Genomic DNA, 21,013 nt, shown 5'->3' with positions numbered 1-21,013 from the left:
CATTGCATGGTCAGTTGTATGTAGATATACACAAGTAGGTCCATTGCATATGCATAAAACAGCGGTGAGGGCTTCGGTCCTGGAGTACTAGTTGCTCAACAGCGGTGAGGGCTTCGGTCCTGATGAATGCTTTAACCATTCAAAAGCGGTGAGGGCCTCGGTCCTGATTGGTACCACATGCATTATTGCATTTCATTTAAGAAGTCTAAGATGGTGTCTTAGCAGTGGTCATGTCATTTGCATGAGTCTTAGTGGTTATTCAGTTGTTATCTGATAAAATGGTTCTGGTGTTGAATATGTGATATATATATATATATATATATATATATTATACTCATTGTGATTATGGTGTGTTGTTGATGTTGTTGTTGCTTGTGGCTTATACCTATATATGTCTACAAGATAATGTGTTGTTGCTTAGGGTGTTAGATTCAATTGATGATTTTTAATATCTATATTTATTGTTGTGAATCTCACCCCTTCTGCTTGAAAACGTTGCCCTTCCTATGGGTAACTTGCAGGTGATCCTGAGTAGTTGGTGGTGGCTCAAAGTCGTGTCTAGGGCTCTGATACGTGGGATGGGATTTATCTTTATTGTTATTGTTGCTTTTCCTTTCCATGTATCAAATTTTGGAACTTGTGGTGTGGAGCCTTTTATTGTCTTTTGAACAATGTTGATGAATTATGCTAAGGCCTTTAATGTCGTAGGATGTTGTTGGATTGAAAACTATTCCGCTGCTATGTTTTCATATTTTATCAAGTGGATTGATTAAATAGTTCTATTTTCTATTTAAGAATTTTGAGTTTGCAATGTAGCATGCCCGTTTGGTGAAATACTCTGATGTTTATATGCTATTTAATTGCTTTTGGGTAACGGGGTGTTACAACAATACTATATCTCAAACCAGGATTTGCTGCTATTAAAAAATGACGCAGTTACACATAATTTTCCATTTAAGCCATTGAATTAGATCACACCATTGTGAGGTCTTGTGGCACAAATTCATCAAAACGACTGAAATTCAAATTGTGGGAAAAATAACTGCACCAAATCCCCAATCCCCATGTCCGTATATTTTTTTTATAATGGCATGCAACCTTTTCAATTCACAAACACAGAGCAACTTTATTTTATTTATTTGATAAACTAGTAGCTTTAATTTTTATTTTCTCGATTTCACCTAATAAAGGGTGAAAATACATATGTTTCTTTTATTTTTTTTCTTTTTTTTAATGTATAAATATAGGAGAATGCTAACCAGTGCCCAATGACATTGGTTAAACATACAAAACAAGTAAGTTTTTATGAAAAAGATGTGCAATCGTTATTTGATAAAAAATAATATTTATATCTTCAAGACAAAAATTTTATTTGTAGATTCCTTAACCATTGTCCTCAGGACAATGGTTAATGGTTAGCAAAACCCATGATTATAATGATGAAAAGACTTGAACCTCCTTTGATTGTTGACTTGATGTTTGATTGTTGACTTGACGTTGCACTTTGTTTGGCCGAAGATTTTGACTAATGTGTTCATCAATGCATATTTTATCAATTGTTGTTTATTTAGACCTAGCCTTTTGGTTGTAGTAAAAAGTCCCACTGAAAATTTCACTTTTCCTTTGTTCTCATACGACCACTCAAACTCATAATCATAATTTTACGCGAAATAATTTTTGATCAAATTTAATATATTTTTTATCGAATTCTCCGAGTCATTAAGATATTTTTTTTTTAAAGAAATGATGGATTAATTATTAATATCAAAAGCATAAAACTCAGTTGTAAAAATTGGAGTTTACATTAAAATGGAATGTTATATCTAACAATGTCGACATTGTAAATTGAATTTATTACGAACAATAAAAAATTCATTGTTTATTTTACAAAATTCATTTAAATAAATTAAATTTATTTAACTCAAAAATATTTAGATGAGTGATGATGTAACAAGAATCAATCAGTAATTAGAAGTATGTGCGGTGGATTAGAATATTTTAAGTATTAGTTTTATTGAAGAAAGTATTAGTTTTATTTTATGAGTTTATTATTTTAGCATGGTTGTATTTAAACTTGTCATTGTGGCTTATATTAAAGCAATCAAACATTTCAATATATTCATGTAAATTTAGTTCAGTTAATAAGAACAATGTAATATATTTAAGGTAAATTGGCAAAACTTAAATTTTATCGGTTCATCTCTATAATTAATATCTACCGTTACCGATGATAACAAACCTCTTTTCATCCTAACAAAAAATCTTGACTTCAAATTCAACCATAAACATATAATAATATTAAATCTCTTAAATTAAAAAATTAGTCAATACAGTTATTCGCCATATCTTTTTGACCCTAAAAAAATCAAATATATTGAATTAATTAATAAAATAAAAGAAGAAAGAAAAACGGTAATTTCATTTTGATTATTATCACAAAAAAAAAAAAAACGGTATTTTTCATTGATTCAGTGTTATAATTAGAGGGAAAAATGGCGATTGGAAGAAGCATGGAGAAGAAGAAGCTCGCTCTTCTCTTTCTGAATCTATAAACTTCAATTTTCTCAGATCTCAATCATTCCAATTCACATTCACCACTTTCAATCGTTATTCTTCGATCCTTTCATTTAATTGCGTTTCGGTATATTTTCATTTTCATTTTCATTTTCCGTCAATTTTATATGATCGATTAATTAATATTGCGTTTTTATGTATATATTTCTAATAACAAGTAATGTTATGTTGTTTTTGTTGTTTACACTATTTAATTTTTGGAATTAATGAAAATAACAATGTTTATTTTGTAGGAATGAAATGAAAGTGTGGATTTAGGGTTTTGACATTGTTGAGTATGTGATGTATTGTAACGGGGAAGATAATAGCAAGCAATGGAGTTGTGGAAAAGCTGGTACTGTGAATTTGCGAAAAGTGAGCTCGTTCGTTCGCGATATTCGAGAGCCTTGCCTTTCTCACTCTCCTGTAAAGGTTGTTGTGTTGTAACTGTAAGACTGCAGCAATCTACTAGGTCTTACTAATTGCTTTGCTTTCATTTCTCATACATTGTACGTGTGTGTGTGTTGAACATTGTAAATTGTAATGCATTGTTACGTAGTTTGGTGTGTTAGTTCATCAATTAACGATGCCCTATAACTTCAAGGTCAATTGAATTTTCCAAGGCCCTTCTTGTATAAACTAGAGACTAGTTATAGGTGAGGGCAATAATCTCTAACAACACTTTTTCTATGATCCGATAAATTTCATGCAGACCCCCATAAACTATGTGGGTCTCATTTCTTATGTTAAGAGTGCCACATTCGATGGGATATGACCAGAAAATGACTTTATAAGTGAGAGACATGTCTCACTTTACAAGCTGATTTTGTAGGGTTGAGTTGGGTTAAACCCAGAATTTTATGTATTAGAACCTATCCTTTGGTTTATGATAGAACATCATGGCGTAATTTGATTCATGTAGCCAACCCCACTTAGTGGGATAAAGCTTGGTTGTTGTTGTTGTATTAGAACCTATGCAAGATGCACTGGGCCATCGACTATCAGGTCATGCTCCAGATGTCCAGTTTTGGCCATGAGGGGACGTGTTAAAAATTCCCACTTGAGATGAGATGTAGCCTGCAAATGGCTTTAGAAAGGGGATACATTTCTAACAATACGCGCCAGTTTTGTAGAGTTGGGTTAGGCCCAATTCAAAAGACCTTATTTAGTGGTACCTATCCCTCAAATTGGTGGCAAACATATAGAGTGTTAGAATGTGTTGCTAGCATTGTTTTTATCGGATATTCATATTGACCTCTCATTTGAAACATCGGGCATCAGAGGGGATCTTGTTTAAAATAGAAAAAAATGTCATAAAACGACTTTTAATGATTTTTATTACTCTTGTCATCTTGAAGCAGGTAAACAGAATGCTTAAGCCGGACATATGGCAAGCCTTGTCTGATAGTGAAGGAAAGGTGTCTGGTTTCCGGAAGGCACTGAAATTGGTTGTGTTAGGGGTATGTTGTTATTCAAATTGAATCTGTTTTTCTTCGTTTCTTTGTGACACACACACGCACGCGCGCGCGCGCACACACACACACACGCGCACACACACACACACACACACACACACACACACACACACACACACATATATATATATATATATATATATATATAGTCATGTTCGACTTAGGAAGCTGCATGCTTGTGAATTTTATGCATCTTCTCATGTTTTATTGGATTGAAAATACTAACGGTTTGAGTGTGATGATGGGCTCACTTTCCCATAAGCAAAGTCTGTGTTTGAACTATTTGAACTGTTTGAGTGTGATGCGGTTAAATTGGTGGTAGTTTGGTCTGAATTCTACTTTGGTACAAGAGTGTATCTCAGCCTTGATCTTAGGTTACACATAGATGTTTAGTCATGTAATCTGCATATTGTAAGTAAGGCGTACCGTGATCCCACTTCGGCTAGGTATATGGCCAAACTACTCCTTATCATGGCTTGCGCTTTTTGTCCCTTGAGCTAATTTTTGGAGTTAAGCTGCTGGGTCTAGTCCATTTTAAATCATAGATTCATAACAATAGGCTACATTCATGGTTTCATTGAAGTAATATAATATAACTTAAAAACGTAAACCCTCCCTTAAGTTGTGAGCAAATTTGTGAGTTTAATTTTCTTTTTTACATCAATATAAAAAATATACATATGTACTCTTGAGTCATTAGACATGCAAATTGAGAATTTCTTTCTAAAATCGAGGCTATTATAGGAGTTTTTGTTCTTTACTGATTCATTTCCTTTTCCTCCCATGTCTGTTAGGGTGTAGATCCATCGATTAGACCCGAAGTTTGGGAGTTCTTACTAGGATGTTATGCACTGAGCAGCACTGCTGAGTATCGAAAAAGGCTGAGAGCAGCTAGAAGGTACAGATCAATCCACTTTCATTAATTTCTTTTTCTCTAGTATTTCCTGGATATTATATATGACTACTTTGCATGTAATGAGTATTGAAGCTATTGTCTATAGCCAAGAAAGTCACAAATTAGAACAGTATTTCTGTAATCGATGAATGTGGTCATATGTCAATGATTTCATGATGTGGAGTTGTGGATGCCTCTCTGGGAAGACAACAGCAATAATGCTGCCAGCCTTTAGGCCAGCTTAATCAAAATATTTTTTTTTTGTTTCTTTAAAATTTTATGATGTTTTATTTATGGATTAGGATTTTATTATGCAGAATCTTTGATTGATCCTATAATTTAGGATTTATTTCCTTGATTAGACAAGACCCTATCAATCAGAAGTCATTCTTTTATTAGGGACAGACTTTAAGGGCGTGGATTATTCAATGGAAAATCAATCAATTATTCTTCCGATTTGGTTATTCTAGGAGGGGCTTTGTCTAGCACTAGAAGACTCAATAGTCTTTTATTCATATTTTGCTATAGGCTACAAGACAATTTCTCCCATGTCTAAACCTATGACTAGGTTCTATGCAAAGACCCATAACAATGCATTCCGTTGGAATCTGGCAGGCAACTATTTGTGTAACTGTGTCAATAGAACTGTGACTGTAAAATCCTTTTGGCTTTCAATGGAGACATGATTTGTTTCAGCTACTGTATATAGCACCTATCTTGATTGTTGAATATGTAGTTATTACTTATTGACAGCCACAAGAAACTACCATTGCAGGGAGCTTTATAGGGACCTGGTTAAGCAATGTCAAGCAATGCATTCAAGTGTGGGGACTGGTTCATTGGCATATATTGTTGGCTCCAAAGTTATGGATATGAGGACCTCCTCTAAGGATGAACGCAAAATTGAAGCTAAACTAGAAAGGTCAACATCTAATGATAATAATGTTGAAGTAGAACAATGTCATGGTAGGAGCATTATTTGTGCAGAGGTAGCAAACACAGACCATCATGAAAGGTCTGATGATTGGGCTGACCAACTTAACCTAGTTAGTTCGAGAGCAAGTACAGATAGTGCAGCTTCTGATTTTTCTGGTCATCAAAACTGCAGTTCCCCAAAGATAGGGAGAGAACCAGATGGATCACATAATAGGATAGACAGTAATTTTGATTTTCCTCCTTTACCTGTCACCAATCTGTTTGAAAAGAGCGGTGAAGACAAAAACTCAGGCACAGAGCATGGCAATAAACTTTCTACACAGCGTAAACTAAGCTTTGAAGATGACAGAATGCATAGCTTCCATATCAACAACAACATAGACTTAGTTATTGAATCAAATGGCCAACCTCCTACTACCTCCCATCCTGTAAACTCTGAAATTGAAACCGCTTCACCTGATGAGGATGAACCAGAATTTCCATCTGACAATCCAGTTTATGAAACACCTATGGTAAATCAACTAAAAATATCAGATGTACCACAGCCAGCAATGACAAGTGCCTCGATGTCTCAAGGATGGGCTGCCAGTGAAGATAGAGTATCAGAATGGCTTTGGACTTTGCACAGGATAGGTATATAAGTTGTATACTGTGTTTTGTTCTTGACGACAGCATGTTTTATTCTGTTATCGTTTCTTGCTAACTAGCTTAATCTTTTTCTAGTTGTTGATGTCGTGAGGACAGATAATCATCTTGAATTCTATGAGGACAGGAGAAATTTAGCTAGAATGTCAGATATCCTTGCTGTCTATGCATGGGTTGATCCCGCAACGGGGTATTGCCAAGGTTATGTTTTAACTGTAAATTTCTTGACTTCTTGCCGATGTAGGATTCTTGTTACACTGATTTTGGACCCAAAACTCACATTCGTTTTACTGGCCATTTAATTTTAGGTATGAGTGATTTGCTGTCTCCCTTTGTTGTAATCTTTGAGGATAACGCAGATGCATTTTGGTGTTTTGAGATGCTTTTGAGGAGAATGGTATTTTCAAATTCGGCTAAGATTCAAGAACATAGCTTTGTTTGCAGTGACTGACTTGTTTTCTTTGACATAACTCCAGAGAGAGAATTTTAAAATGGAAGGCCCAACTAGGGTGATGAAGCAGCTGCGAGCATTATGGCATATTCTCGAGCTGTCAGACAAAGAACTTTTTGCCCACCTGTCAAAAATCGGAGCTGAAAGCCTTCATTTTGCATTTCGTATGTTGCTAGTTCTCTTTCGGAGAGAGTTATCTTTTAATGAGGCTCTTTCAATGTGGGAGGTTCGTGCTGCATGCTTCCAACGCCCCCCTCTCCACACACAAAATTCCCGCTGACTAATTTAAATGTTTTTTGTTCCCAAATTATTACAATTTTCTCATCAGGTTCCCTCTTTTTCGATTGTTATCAAACAAGGCCTCCTTAATTTTATACTTACCAAATGGTTCCCTCTTTCATTTCACCGTTAATTGCTCAGGTTTAATTATGTTCTTGGTTCCTAAATAATATCATAATTTACGAATGCATTCTCAATACGTTTATTATTTGCTTATTAGTCGTTTCTTTTTTATGCCACCTATGCACTTAACGGTGACATGTAATAGAGTACATTTGGTAAACTAAATGATTTATGGAGGATTTGTTTGGAAAGAAAAATTGAAAATGGGGATCAACCAAAAACTTGTTTAGTCCCCCTTCACTTTTTTTTTTTCAAGCCTTTGAAATTAAATTAGAAAGTAATGGTAGAGGAACATATCTTGTGTGTCTGCTTCTGCTTGGAGAGACGTAGTTGCTAGTAGTGAACAGTAGTGAAATATGATCCTAGTTTTAAGATTAACTGCTATTGGTACAAAAACTCACAAATCTAGTTTTGCTGTTTTTGGGGTAGAGTTGCGATTTTTTTTGTTGCAATAGGTCAATTTAAAGGCAAAGATTGGGCTTCCATACCTCGTGAGTATGGATTTGATCAAGTTTTTTGGTGTCTTAGCAAAATAATCATACCGTTTTTGAATAGTAATGAGATAGTGCTTTATTACAACATTGTGTATATGGATTTGAAAGTATTGTTGCAAAGAAATTTATGCCTGTAATTGTGAAATAGATAATATTCTGTACCATTTTGATACATCATTGGTTTAGTCTGTCAATACATGATCTTAGTAATCTTGTGTAATTTAGATGATGTGGGCAGCTGACTTTGATGAATCCTGGGCATATGAGTTAGAGGAGAATTGTCTGGAAGCATTGGATTTACATCTTCCCAGAGACTCAAGCAATTATATTAAAGAAGCCGTTGCTGATTCTGATGATGATAGTATCAAGAGTGATTCACAGTCAAATCATAATGAAAATGACAACACAAAAGCCAGCCCGCAGCCACATCATGTGAACACTGATCACCCTGTATGTGATGTCAAATTGAAGTTGCAAACATCCAATACCTTTTGTGGCTTGGCAAGGAATATCTGGTCAAGAAATGGTCGAGTTCAAACGAGAACTATTTCCTCCTTGGCAAGGAAAGGAAATGATGAGTTAGCCACATTCTGTGTTGCAGCTATTCTTGTTTTAAACCGCCAGAAGATCATTCGAGAAACCAACTCGTTCGATGATATGATAAAGGCAAGTGCATTGATCTTTTGGTTTTACCCAGCAATTAATAACTACTGTTAAATTTATAATTATTATATTCTCAAATTACACTTTTCTTTTTGTTTATCATGTCTGGTGTAGGGTTCCTTGGTTTGGATTATGTTTTGATCTGGAAATATGTTGGAAGTGTATAGATATTTTTTGTTTGTTTGTGAATCTTTTTTCTGCTAAGCACTTTGGAAATATGTCTGGTGTAGATGTTTTCTCACGGCCATTTGTGCAACAATGGCATATCTTGGTGTCATTTTTTAATGTGTCTGGTTTTACTTTTTATACGGTGATTATAATTTGTTCTTGTTATAGTTAAAACTTAAAAGTTGATAATTTCCATTTTAATAGTAGCTTTAGTTCTTTTCTCTCAATTACTTTCTCAGTTCTTACATTTCAAATGATGTGTGAGCTTATGATTCCCTTAACCTGGCTAAGGGATTATTATTTGTCTAACTGAAACCCTATTGCTGATATTTTTATTCTTTGCATTTTATTCCTTTTGGTCATGCTCAGTTTATCTTCTTTTGTTTTGTCTAGTTTTAAGTCTCTCTATGCCGATTGTCCTGACTCATTACTTGAAAACCAACACATATACTTTAATGATGTCCACATATACTTATGAGACGTGTTCGCAACTTTGTTTTTAATTTTTTTTTCTTCCATGCGGAGTTCTTTAATTCACTATGCAAAGAAGGAAAAAAAGAAATCAGCTAAGGGATATTGTGCATTTTCTAATTTAATTATTCAAAACTAAATATTACAGATTTTCAATGACAATATGTTGGAGATCAATGTAAAAAGATGCATAAGAACAGCAATCAAACTCCGAAAGAAATATTTTAACAAGGTAAGTCCTAAATTAGTTAATATTCTCTACTTCTACTCAAAGAGGGTAATGATTTCTTTTGCTAACTTTTCGCCTTTTTTTTTGTTTGGCAATGTTCAATATCCTTGTTTTATTTTTTTAATGATCGCATAACTTGTTGAAGTACAGCTACTATGTATTGTTGTTGGTCTGCTTCATCTGATTCTAATGAACTGCAATGCATGCATTGTTTGGCTCTGATGTTTTTATATTCATGAAAGATGATATTTAGATTCAATTCAGTTGCTCTCTACTTTCTTTATTCTTATGTGATAATGCATTGACATTTAGAATCATCTTCCCTCCAAATACATATACCTTACTTTTATCTATATTACTCTGGTTTCAAATATAAGCAAAAAGATGTTTCATTTTATGGTCCTAAATATAAGCAAAAACTGACTAATTTTATACTATTTAATGCTACAACAACAACAACCAAGCCTTATCCCACTAAGTGGGGCCGGCTACATGAATCAAACAACGCCATAGCGTTCTATCAAAAAGCACGTCTTTCTCCAACTCATTTATCTCTAGATCCTTCCTAATAGTTTCTCTTATAGTTTTTCTAGGTCTACCCCTACCTCTAGTGATCTGACTCCCCTCCATTTGATCTACTCTCCTAACTACAGAATCCACAGGTCTTCTCTGTACATGCCCAAACCACCTAAGTTTAGTTTCTAATGCTACTATTATCAAAATACCCTTCAATGTAACAAGTTCCCATTTAAATTTAATCAAAAGAATTGGTTGTTTCGTAAATGAAATTAATATTTTTTATTACATCAAGAAAATTCAACGAGGTTAACCACTATTCTTTTTCTTTTTGGTCAAAGGTTAACCATTATTCTTAATATGTGTGAAATTAGTTAGTTTTGCTTATAATTGAGACTGGAGGCAGTATTTCTAAGATTTCTGTGGTGAAATTGAAGTCTAGTTCTTTGACAGGTAACCAAGAAAAAGAACCGTGTTGCAGAATAAAGAGACTAGGGGACTATCATTGATGTTCTTAAGGCAAACTGAGGAACACTTGTGTGGCTATGCTTTTCCAAATTGGACCATGGTGTTAATTTTTTTTATTACTTATCCACTTTGGATGGGAGACTTTGTAGCTTAAAGTGTTTTTGCTTTTGGAGTTCCATCCAGATGTTGTACATTCATAGTCATCATTACTCTTTTTTATGAGGTAATCTCACTTTGTTCTGCTTTACATTTTGTCTGGTCGCTTAACATCAGATGCTTTTACATAGATTCCTAGATGGTCTTTTCCAAGTATGCTACACTCACAATTTGATGCTAGGATTATTAATAGAAAAAGTGTATTACAAGGCTCTTGTACTGAAAGCTTTGGGCAAAGCTATAAGGAGTAAAGAAAGTTAATAGACACGTGTGGTCTTAGGAAACAAATATGTCTTTGCTTCTATTTGTTTGAAACACAACCTGAAGCAATTAACCTGCTTTGCCACCTGCTTCGCCAAGGCCGTGGCTAATGGAATGAACACTCCAATCCCTGTTGAAGGGATTCTGGGAATTTATTATACCTGCATCATACTTGCTCTGTCTCATTATAAGTGTCATATTAGGAATATTTTTGTCTCAAATTAAATGCAACTTTAGAATATCAAGACAACATTTATTAACTTCTTACAACAATATCCTTATTTAATTAATTGATCAAATTTCTTCAAATTTTTTTTAATTGATCAACCTAATTATTCTATAGGAAATGCTAACATGTGCCCTAATGGCACATGTTATTGATGTTAAGGAACTCAATATGGAAATTTTGTCTTGGAAATTGTGAGTTTATTTCATAGAAACTTGAAATTTATTTTTTCTCAATAAATACTTGCTATCCATGGAATCCTTAACATGTACCCTAAGTGCACATGTTAGCATGACCCTTATTCTATTACTAGTTACTACTACTTTCAACCACTTAATTAATATGGGTATTTTATGCTATACACAATTTTTAACTATAAAATTCAACATAATTAATCATTTTCTTAAGAAGTGTGCATGACCTAAAAAGGCACTTAAAAATTATAACGAGACAGAGGTAGTACCTTGCAAGGGATTCATTAATTTTTCTCTTATTGTAGTATGGTGACCTCTTTCACACACTTAATTGCATTAGATTGTTTGCAAATGAAATTTGCGTCTGTTGTTGATTAGCACCACACAATATCCATTTGACAATTCACTAGCTTAGCAGTGCTGATGATATTTCAGTAGTGATTTTAATTTATTGGATGCTGGAATCTTTCTCTAGAAATTTGATTTTGGATTGGTTATTGAATGGCCAAGTGTTGTAATTGATTAGGAATCTTGTTGGATTGAAATTTCTGGTTTATCTTTATATCTTTATTGTTTAATCTAGGAGATTTATTTTGTGAGGGATGTTTCCTGAAGATTATGTTAAAGATTTGTTCCCTTTTGTAGTATGATTTTTACATTGCTATGTTTTATCTTCAACATGATATTTCACTAGTGATTTTAATTATTGAATGCTGGAATCTTTCTCTGGAAATTTGATTTTGGATTGGTTGTTGAATGATTAATTATTGTAATTGATTAGAAATCTTGTTGGAAATTGATTAAATCGGATTTAAATGCAAGATATAATTTTTTTTTTTAAATTTCCAGTTTATCTTTTTTTTTTTTTTGGGTCAAGTAGCCTAGCGGCTAGAGAAATTCACCTTAAAGGTGAGTAAGTGGGGTGTCTGGGGTTCGAACCCCAGCCCCTGCATAAATATCCATTATCCCTTACCAAGTGAGGTTAATTCTGCGGGGGGGATGTTTACTGAAAATCGTGTTACGATTTGTTTCCCTTTGTAGTATTTGATTTTTACATTGCTGATGTTTAGTTTTTTTATCTTTTTTTCCTCTTCAGCCAGTAAGAAGATTGACAAGGGGATTTTTCATCACTCTGGTTGCTCCCATGTCCGACAAATTGGCGGTCTTGGATACTTGGACTGGTTATGCAGATAATGTTCTTTCAATTTTTGTTCAGCTTATATTTCTGGAGAACATCATACGTATGCTATTACTACTTAGAGCATTTGGCGTTTGGAAAAAGCACATGCCTAGAAGAAGAAATGGAGGGTAGATACAGGGGAGGGAATTGTTGTAGTATACGCCTATACGGTAACATAGAGTTAATCTTTGTGGTGGATTTGAGTTGGCAAAAGAAAGGATATATATTATAATATAATGGTTCATACACACTACAATTTTTTTGTAACTTAAATTGTTGGATCTTACAAAGGACAAAAGAGGGTACGATTCTTGTCCCTTATTCATGTATTATTTTTTACCTTCCGAACACAGACAATTATGTTTAAACTGGGCATATCTGTATCCACACTAAACGTTCAATTTGTCCTGCTGCTAATTTGGGTTTCACTTATTTGTGTGTCGACAACTCCGGCGTATCTCTCCTTGATTTCCTGTTAAAACTTTGATATTTCCCATTTTGAACATGGATTGAGCAAAAGATCTCCTAAAATCTTCAAATCCAGCAGCAAATTCTTCGGTGATCTCTTTAGTGTCATCACCAAATAGTAATTGTTGATCGATTCCCAGGACAGCTTCATTGCGCAGGATCCTTTTATAGTATGATTCTCTGAAGATGTAATTTTTTCCAGAGTCTGGGTTTAGGTATACCAGCGGGTCACTTTGTCCTTTCTTTGTTCTTGGGGGACAAAGTCCCCTCAATGTGTCTCGAAAAGTAGCATCCATGCTTGGGTCTGAGTTTCCAGTACCATTGTAATTATACAGCCTGTCAACAATGTAGCTACAATGTGTTTGGCCGAGTGTGTGCGCTCCTGTGTTGGTATGAAACAGACTCATTTAGAACATATTGTTAGCATGTAATTTCTACTTGATTGTGTAATCTTGCCTTACCTAAGAGTGTTGTCATATCTAATACGTTCAGTCCCTTTGATTTAAAGTATGCTAGAGATTCCTGCCATGAAATGGATGGTGATGGCAGGTCTACTGATGCAGCATCTGATTTCATGCCATCCTTTCTTCCTGTGAAAATTGGATAACCCGGTGCACCTGCCTGTTGACATTAATTCTCAAATCGGTTACTGTTTTTTTTAACTTTTACCCCTACCTTGAGAGAAGATTTTTCTGCGGAGGGGATACTGAAGGAAATTGTAAGTAGACTAGTTGAAAGAATACCATTTTAGCAGCATCCCTAGCTGCGAGATGGAGTATATCAGCACAGGAGACAATTCCAGGGCATCGTGATTCCAGAACAGTTTTGATCCTGTCAATTAGTACAAATCCTCCAAGCCCCCGGTTTTGTGGTGCTCTTTTTTCTGGATTTGGTCCTTCATCAAGCAGTATTGATGCATCACAACCCTATGCCACGAAACAACGATTTAAGTTTCGGGAGAAAGAAAAATGAAACTTGTTCATTTATAATGTTTAGAATGGTAAGTTTAAATGGAATCATATGCTTTAAACCTCATGAACTCTAAATACCAAGTTAAATGGAACAGCTGAATTTAGATTGAACAACAAGAGTGTTTGAGTTTAGACTATATATTTTTTAGTGCAACTTGTATATATTTTAGCAAGGGTCTGCTGTTTTTGTAACCTGTCCTTTAGTCGTTCCTAGTCCTATTACCTAAAAGTTCCTTCTCAGCCATTAACCTCACAGGATGTCTCTTTCTTAGCTTAAAAAGTTGAAAAATGGAGAAAAGTAAAGACTGGCTAGTACTAAATTATAAAAGAAAATAAAATAAAATTGGGACATACATTGACAAAACAGTCGGAGTAAACCAAGCGTAGTAACTTGGCAGTAATGCTTTTGTCTTGATCCCAGTGAATCTTCACTTGGTGCCGGACATACACCTCTGCGTCGCGGCATGTGTTGTGATAGTAATGCCACTGCAACTTTGGCTTTGGATAAGTTGCTGCTGCTGCTGCCACTCCATGGCACAAGCTCAACACTGCAAAAGCGATTATTAGTGGGAAAGCCACATACATAAGTCTCCCCATTAGGGCAAAACAACTCTTGCTCTTTGTATGATACTAAACTTATTGTGTAGGTATAGCACTTGTTAGAAACTTATTGCATCTTGCTGCTTATATAGCAGTACACACTGTCCTCCTAGTGGCAATAACCGACCACACATCATAATTATGTAATAAAAATTAAGAGAAAACTTGTAGAATAATTGTAGAATAATGGGTTTGAAATGAAGAAAAAGAATTAAAAACCTATAATAATATAATCCATACATTAAGGCACCGTGTGACGGAAGAGTGAGGCATGGAGCTGTTCACATGCACCAATGCACTTTCAACATCCTTCTAAAGACTAAATTACGCTATGACTTGGGTTGTAAGCAACGTGCTTTGCATGTGACTTCTACTTGAATTTGGGGTCTCATTAAATTCTAATGCTCTAGCCACGAGAATGGTTCTTTTTAAAGATCCAATGTTTACCATAAATCAAGAATTTTTTTCGTTTTCTTCTATCTATGTATGTATAAATTTGGTATTGTGAATACAGGGTACTCAATAACCGACTTAATCTACTATGTGTCATTCTGTGGTTATTAATTAATCGACATGTGCCTTCTGATCCAAGTCTAAATTGTTCATCGAAGGTTTAGATTAGATTACGGTTGTTCATTAAGGGTTTTGCTAACTAAGTGCTAAGAAGTGGATAATTGTATCTTCGAATTCGCGTAATAACATATCAAATGTTTTTGTATTTAATTCGGACGAATGGAACACTTGGTTATACTTTTTTTGTATAATTTTAAAAAGTTTATTCAAAATCAAGTTGTTTTAAAGAAAAAAACAATAAAGATTTTTTTAAACTAGAGATGTGCTATTTTAATCAAGGTGTTTTTTTACCAATTATAAAAAGTCTAGTAGTATGCAAAAACATCAAAGTTTAGATAAATTTATCTATAAAGCGAGTTATATAGAATTGTGTTAAGGTATATTTGAATGGAGGGTTTAGGTAGGAAAAATTTATTTGTCTGGTTAAAGTTGCAGATACTAAAAATGTTTTTTATAATCAATTAAGTGTGATTGAAATATTATATGATTATTTATTATGATGCTCTTTGATTTTGTTTTTCTTTTTTAAATATCAAATTTATTTTAAAATATGGTCATGCTAACTTGGACCCTATCGATACAAGCTAAGGAAATGAAAAAGGAATTGAAAATAAACTTTATATTGATTAGAGATAATTGTTTTTCAAGCACCTAAGAAAGTCGAACGGTAGTTAACTACTGCTCGAAATATTTTTTAAATTAGATGATTAGATATTTAGTGCAATCAATATAAGTGCCTAAAGTGCAATCGTCTTGATTAGATATTTTAAATTTTTTAATATTAAATGCACAATTTTTGGAATTATATTTTTAAAAAGTGATTTCTTAACATATTTCTATGGTGGTTACTTTAGAATATATACTTCGCCTTCCAAAATTTTCACCTACAAAACTCTCAAAATCGAGAAGGTCTTGCATCGTCATAAAGTTTAAGCATAATATTTAAACACACGTAAAAGAGAAAAAATGGAAGAGAAAAAAAAAAGTCGATTAATATTATATAATTTCTTTTCGCGATTATGCCCAACCAAATAGTATTTCTCCCTTTCCTTAAAAAAAAAAAGTAGTATTTCTCCCCATATTTCCAGTAATAAAAAGAGTCTTGCAAAAAAAATGTCTTACCCTGACCCATTAGATTTTCTGAGGATTCTCATATTTTACTTTATTTATATATTATATTTTATCTCCCAGCTCTTTGAGATTGTGATCGAGAGGAATACGAGAACTAATATATTTTTAAATATACAAAACTATACGAGTCATACTTTTTTTATTCGTAAAATTCAAATCTTATTATTTCATTTTCATTTTTTTTCATCGAGTCTTGTAAATTTACTCTTTCTAACACATTCTTCTTCATCAGTTAAAATTCATACGAGTTTCATTATGTTTATATGAATCCTAAAATTTAATGGATTCATTTAAAAAAGAGTGTGTTGAAAATATTTTGTTTACGAATTTTTTTTGGTTACATTTTTTTGTTTGTTTACGGATTTATTAGTATATCATTCTTATCATCGTTTTTCTTTCAATGTTTGCTTAAAATTTGTTGAGTCCTTTCAAATCTTAGAAGTCGATTTACTCATTTTGAACTCTATTAAATTCTTATAGCATAAAGCAATTGGAATTGAAATTACAAAATCTTTATATCAAAGTCTTTTAAAAAACCTTATAAGCCATTACAACAATATCACCTAGTTTAAAATGATTTTCATGACTATGTGAAATTGATTTAAGTCATTACAATATAACATCGTTTAAGGATATGTTTGGAAGTTGGATTTTGGGAAGTTGGGGGAGACGATTTTTTATTGTTAGGTACTTTTGTTATAACCATCATATAATACTTCAATAGTTTTTACATCAATTTCAAAAAATATTTATAGTGTCCTTATAATTTAAAAAAGAAAAAACCTCTCTTCCAAAACCTCGACATAGTTTTTTTTTTCTAGGGGAGAAAAGTGACAGTTGTAAAATATAATTGAATTTAGTGCATAATCATTGTTATTTTTTTTTTGGGTACAAAGTGCATAATTATTAATTTATAAAAAGATAAGACTGTCCTGAATAATTTGTAAGTAAAATGCAGCAAACGTTGCCTAAATATTTGATCAAGAATAATAAAATAATCATAATTCTTTAAACATACTTTACCATGTTTGCTTTGGAGGCAACTTAATTGGTTTTAAAGCTTTTGACTGATTAATATGAAAATTGCTTCCAGTTGGATTACAGAGTGTATCACTAATTTGGCTTGTAGATTGGAAAAGTGTTATGTAAACACGATGTCCGAAATCCAAAAAATTAATTTAAACAGGTAAGTTAGGCTTTAAACAGTGTAATCCTCGTATGGGCAAAATCAACAAGTTGAAGCTAATTTATCGGTGCTGAAAGGAAAAAAGGTGTTAAAGGTAGCCTTTTGATACGTGAACGTTGAGATTCATAGAGTCGTCTGCCATGCAGTTGAAATTAGGGGCCTTTACGATGAGGTTGAACTATCAATTTTGAGATTCGTTTTAAAGTAGGAAATTATCTTATCTAATGATTAAAATCACATGCACCGTAATATATGCGAAGTTTGAAAAATAACTTGTAAAATAAAAAGCACATATTATAATTCTCTAATTTAAGATTTTTTTTATCATTTTTGACCCGGCAATATAATTGAAGTCTAAAAAAGCTACTTAAATTTTGAATTTTTCATGATTTTTTTTCAGGAATGTTTAAAACATTAAAATATCACTTTACACAAAAAAAGTGAAAATTTTCAACTAAGGACGAAAAAAGAGCCAACGGCGCTCACTAGACATAGTCTCTGCTGTAACAGCCTGATTTTTAGCTAGATTTATTTTAATTACTTTTATTATGTGTTTGTGTGTGATTATTCATCATTGAGTGCATTTTCATGGGTTTCCGTGTTAGAAGGGTATTTTAGTCATTTTGGACTTAGGGGTATTTTGGTCATTTTGTGAGAACGGGTAAAATTATAATTTTGGTGGGAATTGCTTTTAGTGATTAGTGAGAATAGTTATTTTCCTAAGTTACTAGAGTAAACTAAGATTTTACCGTTTAGTGACCGTTAGTGACATTTTACCGTTACTTGACCATTATTAGTGAATTACCGGTTAGAGTGTAGAAACTTTTGAGATGTGAAAAGAAATGAGTTAAGTCTATTAAGTGGAGGGTTAGACCCAATAAGGAGACTGAGTACAAAAACATGCACTTCTGAGAAATTTCCTCACACTTTCATTACATTAAGATATTTTCGAGTGAATAGAGAGAGAAAGTGCGAGCAAGAGGAGAAAACGGTTAAAGAGAAGAGGACTTAGACCCTAACAACAATAATAATGAAAATAAGAAACCAAAAGATCTCTGATCAATCGTTATCAGTAACATCATAATCATCCACATCAAATCACAATCGTAACACTAAAATCAAATAAAGTAACTCACAATCACGTACTCGAATAACATGCTATCAAACCCTAACTACCGAAACTCCACGTCACACTTCAGATCTACATCAGCTACAAAAGCAGCGACGGATCCACCGCAGGCGACTTTGAATGAAGGAATTTTTTTTTATTTCGACCTTGCATGCCAAAAAAATTCCAAATCTGACCCCTATCAAATTTATTTCCCAAAATGACCCACTTTCTATTTTTGTTCGTTTTTTTTTTTGTCGTTTCCTCATTCCCGCCATTTGAAACAGTGGGAATGAGCCCACTCTCTGACACATGTCTGCGCGTGACAGGTTCTGCAGGTTTGACTTACTTTTAATTTTATTTTTCATTCCCACCGTTTGAAATGGCGGGATTGGATATTTGATTTTTTTTCTTCGTTTTTTGTTGTTTTTGGGCAACTTATGTATATTAAAAACACAAATAATAATTGATCGTACCTGATCATAAGGTGACTTCCGGTGCTTTGAATGTGATGGTTTGAGTGGTGGTAGAATGCGTCAGAATGCTTCTTGGAGCGGATGGGGGTGTGCACCTGTAGACACTCCGACGCTCAAGTAAGTAGAGATCAGAGAGTGAGGGTTTAGCGGAGGAGTTAGATTCTACCTTGGGGACTGCTATGAGTCCCCTATTTATAGAGGTGGAGGGCTGCAGAGCCGTTGTAATGGCACATCTGGCTCTGGCGGTTACGAAATCGTGGGAAGTGTAACCGCCAGAGAGTTTATTGCGGGAACGTGCAGAGAGACGTTGTGGCTCGTTTGAACAGGTCTCGCTCGCTACGTGCACCCCCCTTGTGGGAAAGGGGAGTGTCGCAAGTAAGGTTGACAAACGTGGTGTTTGGGCTTTGGATTGTATTGGGCCAAAGATCCTTTTGGCCGGTCCAGAACAATAATAAATAAAAACATATTAATGATAATGATGATAAAAAAACGGGAGTGTTTACTCCATCTACAACACAACATTCAAAGTAGTCCATGACAAGAGTTATTGGCCACCATACGACGGTCCCATGCTTTGCCATAATCCAAACATGCAAAGACTAAATAAAGGTCAACCCAATAGTAATCGCATAAGGACTGAAATGGTCGAGGAGGTGGTAGTGAGGATTCCGACACCGAGACAGTGTGTGTTGTGTCGGCATAACGGTCATATTATGAGAAATTGTCCGAGTATAAATAACTGGTAGTTAATAACGTTATGTATTATGTGTTCAAATAAATTAATATTTATCATCATTATCATTAATACGTTTTTATTTATTATTATTTGTGTTTTTAATATACATATGTTGCCTAGAAAAACAAAAAACGAATAAAAAATCAAATATCCAATCCCGCCATTTCAAACGGCGGGAATGAAATTTTTTTTTAAAAAAAAAAGCAAGTCAAACCTGCAGACCTGTCACGTGCAAACATGTGTCGGAGGGGGGCTCATTCCTGCCGTTTCAAATGGCGGGAATGAGGAAAACGATAAAAAAAAACGAACAAAAATAGAAAGTGAGTCATTTTAGGAAATAAATCTGATAGGGGGTCAGATTCAGAATAAAAAAAATTCTGAATGAAGCGGCGACACTTTTATGAGTATGAGAGCTGGTGGGAGTAACAGAAGCGGGAAGAGTGTCGTTTGGTGAATATACCGGTGCCGGATAATTTTTTGGCGAGGCTGTTGGAGAGTAGGTTGGGGAGATAGTTGGGGAGCATGTGGGAGATACGTGAGAGGGAGGAGTGGCGGTTGGTGAAGGTACCGGCGCCGGAGAAGAGGAAGGTGCTTGACCGAAAGTGGAAGTGGCGAGAAAAGTTATAAGGAAGAAGAAAACAATGTTAGAAGACATTGTTGATATTGTTGCTATTGTCGGAAAATCAAAATTGCCATGTGCAATGAAGAAAAAAAGAGAAATAATTGTCTATCTATATTTATAGCATTGAGAATAATTTGAAGCAATACCTTCTTCTTCTTTTTTATATTATAGAAAGTACTACATTTATCTACATAAATTATAAATAATTATTTTAACACAAAAGAAATAACAAGTTATTAACAGAATTAAAAAGATCATTGATGACTACAAGATATTTATAGAAAGAGAAATGATAATTTTATAACCATTTTATAATAACTTTTGTGACAACTTTCTTTCTCATACTCACATTATATTTTTACTTTATCTCTCTATTACTTTGATTTTCGTGCCAATACATATTTTTCTTTATAAAAACATAGTAGTCTATTTGGTTGTCAAGCAAATAGATGTTCAAATAACATTATTCTTATAGAAAAACGTTTTAAAAAAAGTATTTATAGAAATCATAATTGATTTTTTTTAATGCAAGAAAGAAGAATTATTAATTTTTTGAGGGTAGAAGAATACTTAATAGTTAATAGGATGCCAAATTATATCCTTACAGATACAATTGAAATACTGAATAGGATGCGAAATTATAATATATTTTTAGGTCATGATAACATATGCCTTTGAGACAAAGACACATATTAAAAGATTGTACAAATAATAAGTATTTATTGAAAAAATTAATTATCAAAATAAATTGACACAATT

The 21,013-nt window shown here is 33.7% G+C and overlaps 2 protein-coding genes across 3 annotated transcripts; one reads left to right on the top strand and one right to left on the bottom strand.

Moving 5' to 3' along the window:
* The first annotated feature begins 2,435 nt into the window (after positions 1-2,435).
* Positions 2,436-12,770, top strand: LOC25487915 (small G protein signaling modulator 1). Of its 2 annotated transcripts, none has more exons than XM_039830876.1 (12): positions 2,436-2,641; positions 2,808-2,985; positions 3,912-4,013; positions 4,823-4,926; positions 5,699-6,492; positions 6,583-6,705; positions 6,813-6,901; positions 6,981-7,181; positions 8,077-8,517; positions 9,302-9,385; positions 10,352-10,589; positions 12,300-12,770. In XM_039830876.1, the coding sequence occupies exons 2-11, from the start codon at positions 2,857-2,859 to the stop codon at positions 10,382-10,384; spliced, it is 2,100 nt and encodes a 699-aa protein (XP_039686810.1). In that variant the 5' UTR covers positions 2,436-2,641; positions 2,808-2,856; the 3' UTR covers positions 10,385-10,589; positions 12,300-12,770. The 2 variants fall into 2 exon arrangements, with proteins under 2 accessions (XP_039686810.1, XP_013465466.2); XM_013610012.3 differs by having other exon boundaries at positions 2,437-2,641; positions 3,915-4,013; positions 12,300-12,517.
* LOC25487914 (probable peroxidase 26) lies at positions 12,588-14,474 on the bottom strand. The gene is made up of 4 exons (XM_013610009.3): positions 14,177-14,474; positions 13,595-13,777; positions 13,313-13,472; positions 12,588-13,233 (listed from the first exon to the last, which is right to left on the bottom strand). Exons 1-4 carry the CDS (start codon positions 14,417-14,419, stop codon positions 12,809-12,811), a joined length of 1,011 nt encoding a protein of 336 aa, XP_013465463.1. The 5' UTR covers positions 14,420-14,474; the 3' UTR covers positions 12,588-12,808.
* Positions 14,475-21,013: the final 6,539 nt, after the last annotated feature.

The sequence above is a fragment of the Medicago truncatula genome, chromosome 2 (assembly GCF_003473485.1).
Source record: "Medicago truncatula cultivar Jemalong A17 chromosome 2, MtrunA17r5.0-ANR, whole genome shotgun sequence".
NCBI classification, from domain to species: domain Eukaryota; kingdom Viridiplantae; phylum Streptophyta; class Magnoliopsida; order Fabales; family Fabaceae; genus Medicago; species Medicago truncatula.
Note: the sequence above shows the minus strand (reverse complement) of the source record. Positions and strands in the feature narration are given on the sequence as shown.

Excerpts from the sequence above, each read along its gene's own strand:
- LOC25487914 (XM_013610009.3), bottom strand. The coding sequence starts at position 14,419 with ATGGGGAGACTTATGTATGTGGCTTTCCCACTAATAATCGCTTTTGCA. Across the intron at positions 13,473-13,594 it reads CTAGGGATGCTGCTAAAATG|GCAGGTGCACCGGGTTATCC; the intron begins GTATTCTTTCAA and ends TAATGTCAACAG. Across the intron at positions 13,234-13,312 it reads AGATATGACAACACTCTTAG|GAGCGCACACACTCGGCCAA; the intron begins GTAAGGCAAGAT and ends ATACCAACACAG.
- LOC25487915 (XM_039830876.1), top strand. The coding sequence starts at position 2,857 with ATGTATTGTAACGGGGAAGATAATAGCAAGCAATGGAGTTGTGGAAAA. Across the intron at positions 2,986-3,911 it reads TTTCTCACTCTCCTGTAAAG|CAGGTAAACAGAATGCTTAA; the intron begins GTTGTTGTGTTG and ends GTCATCTTGAAG. Across the intron at positions 4,927-5,698 it reads AGGCTGAGAGCAGCTAGAAG|GGAGCTTTATAGGGACCTGG; the intron begins GTACAGATCAAT and ends CTACCATTGCAG.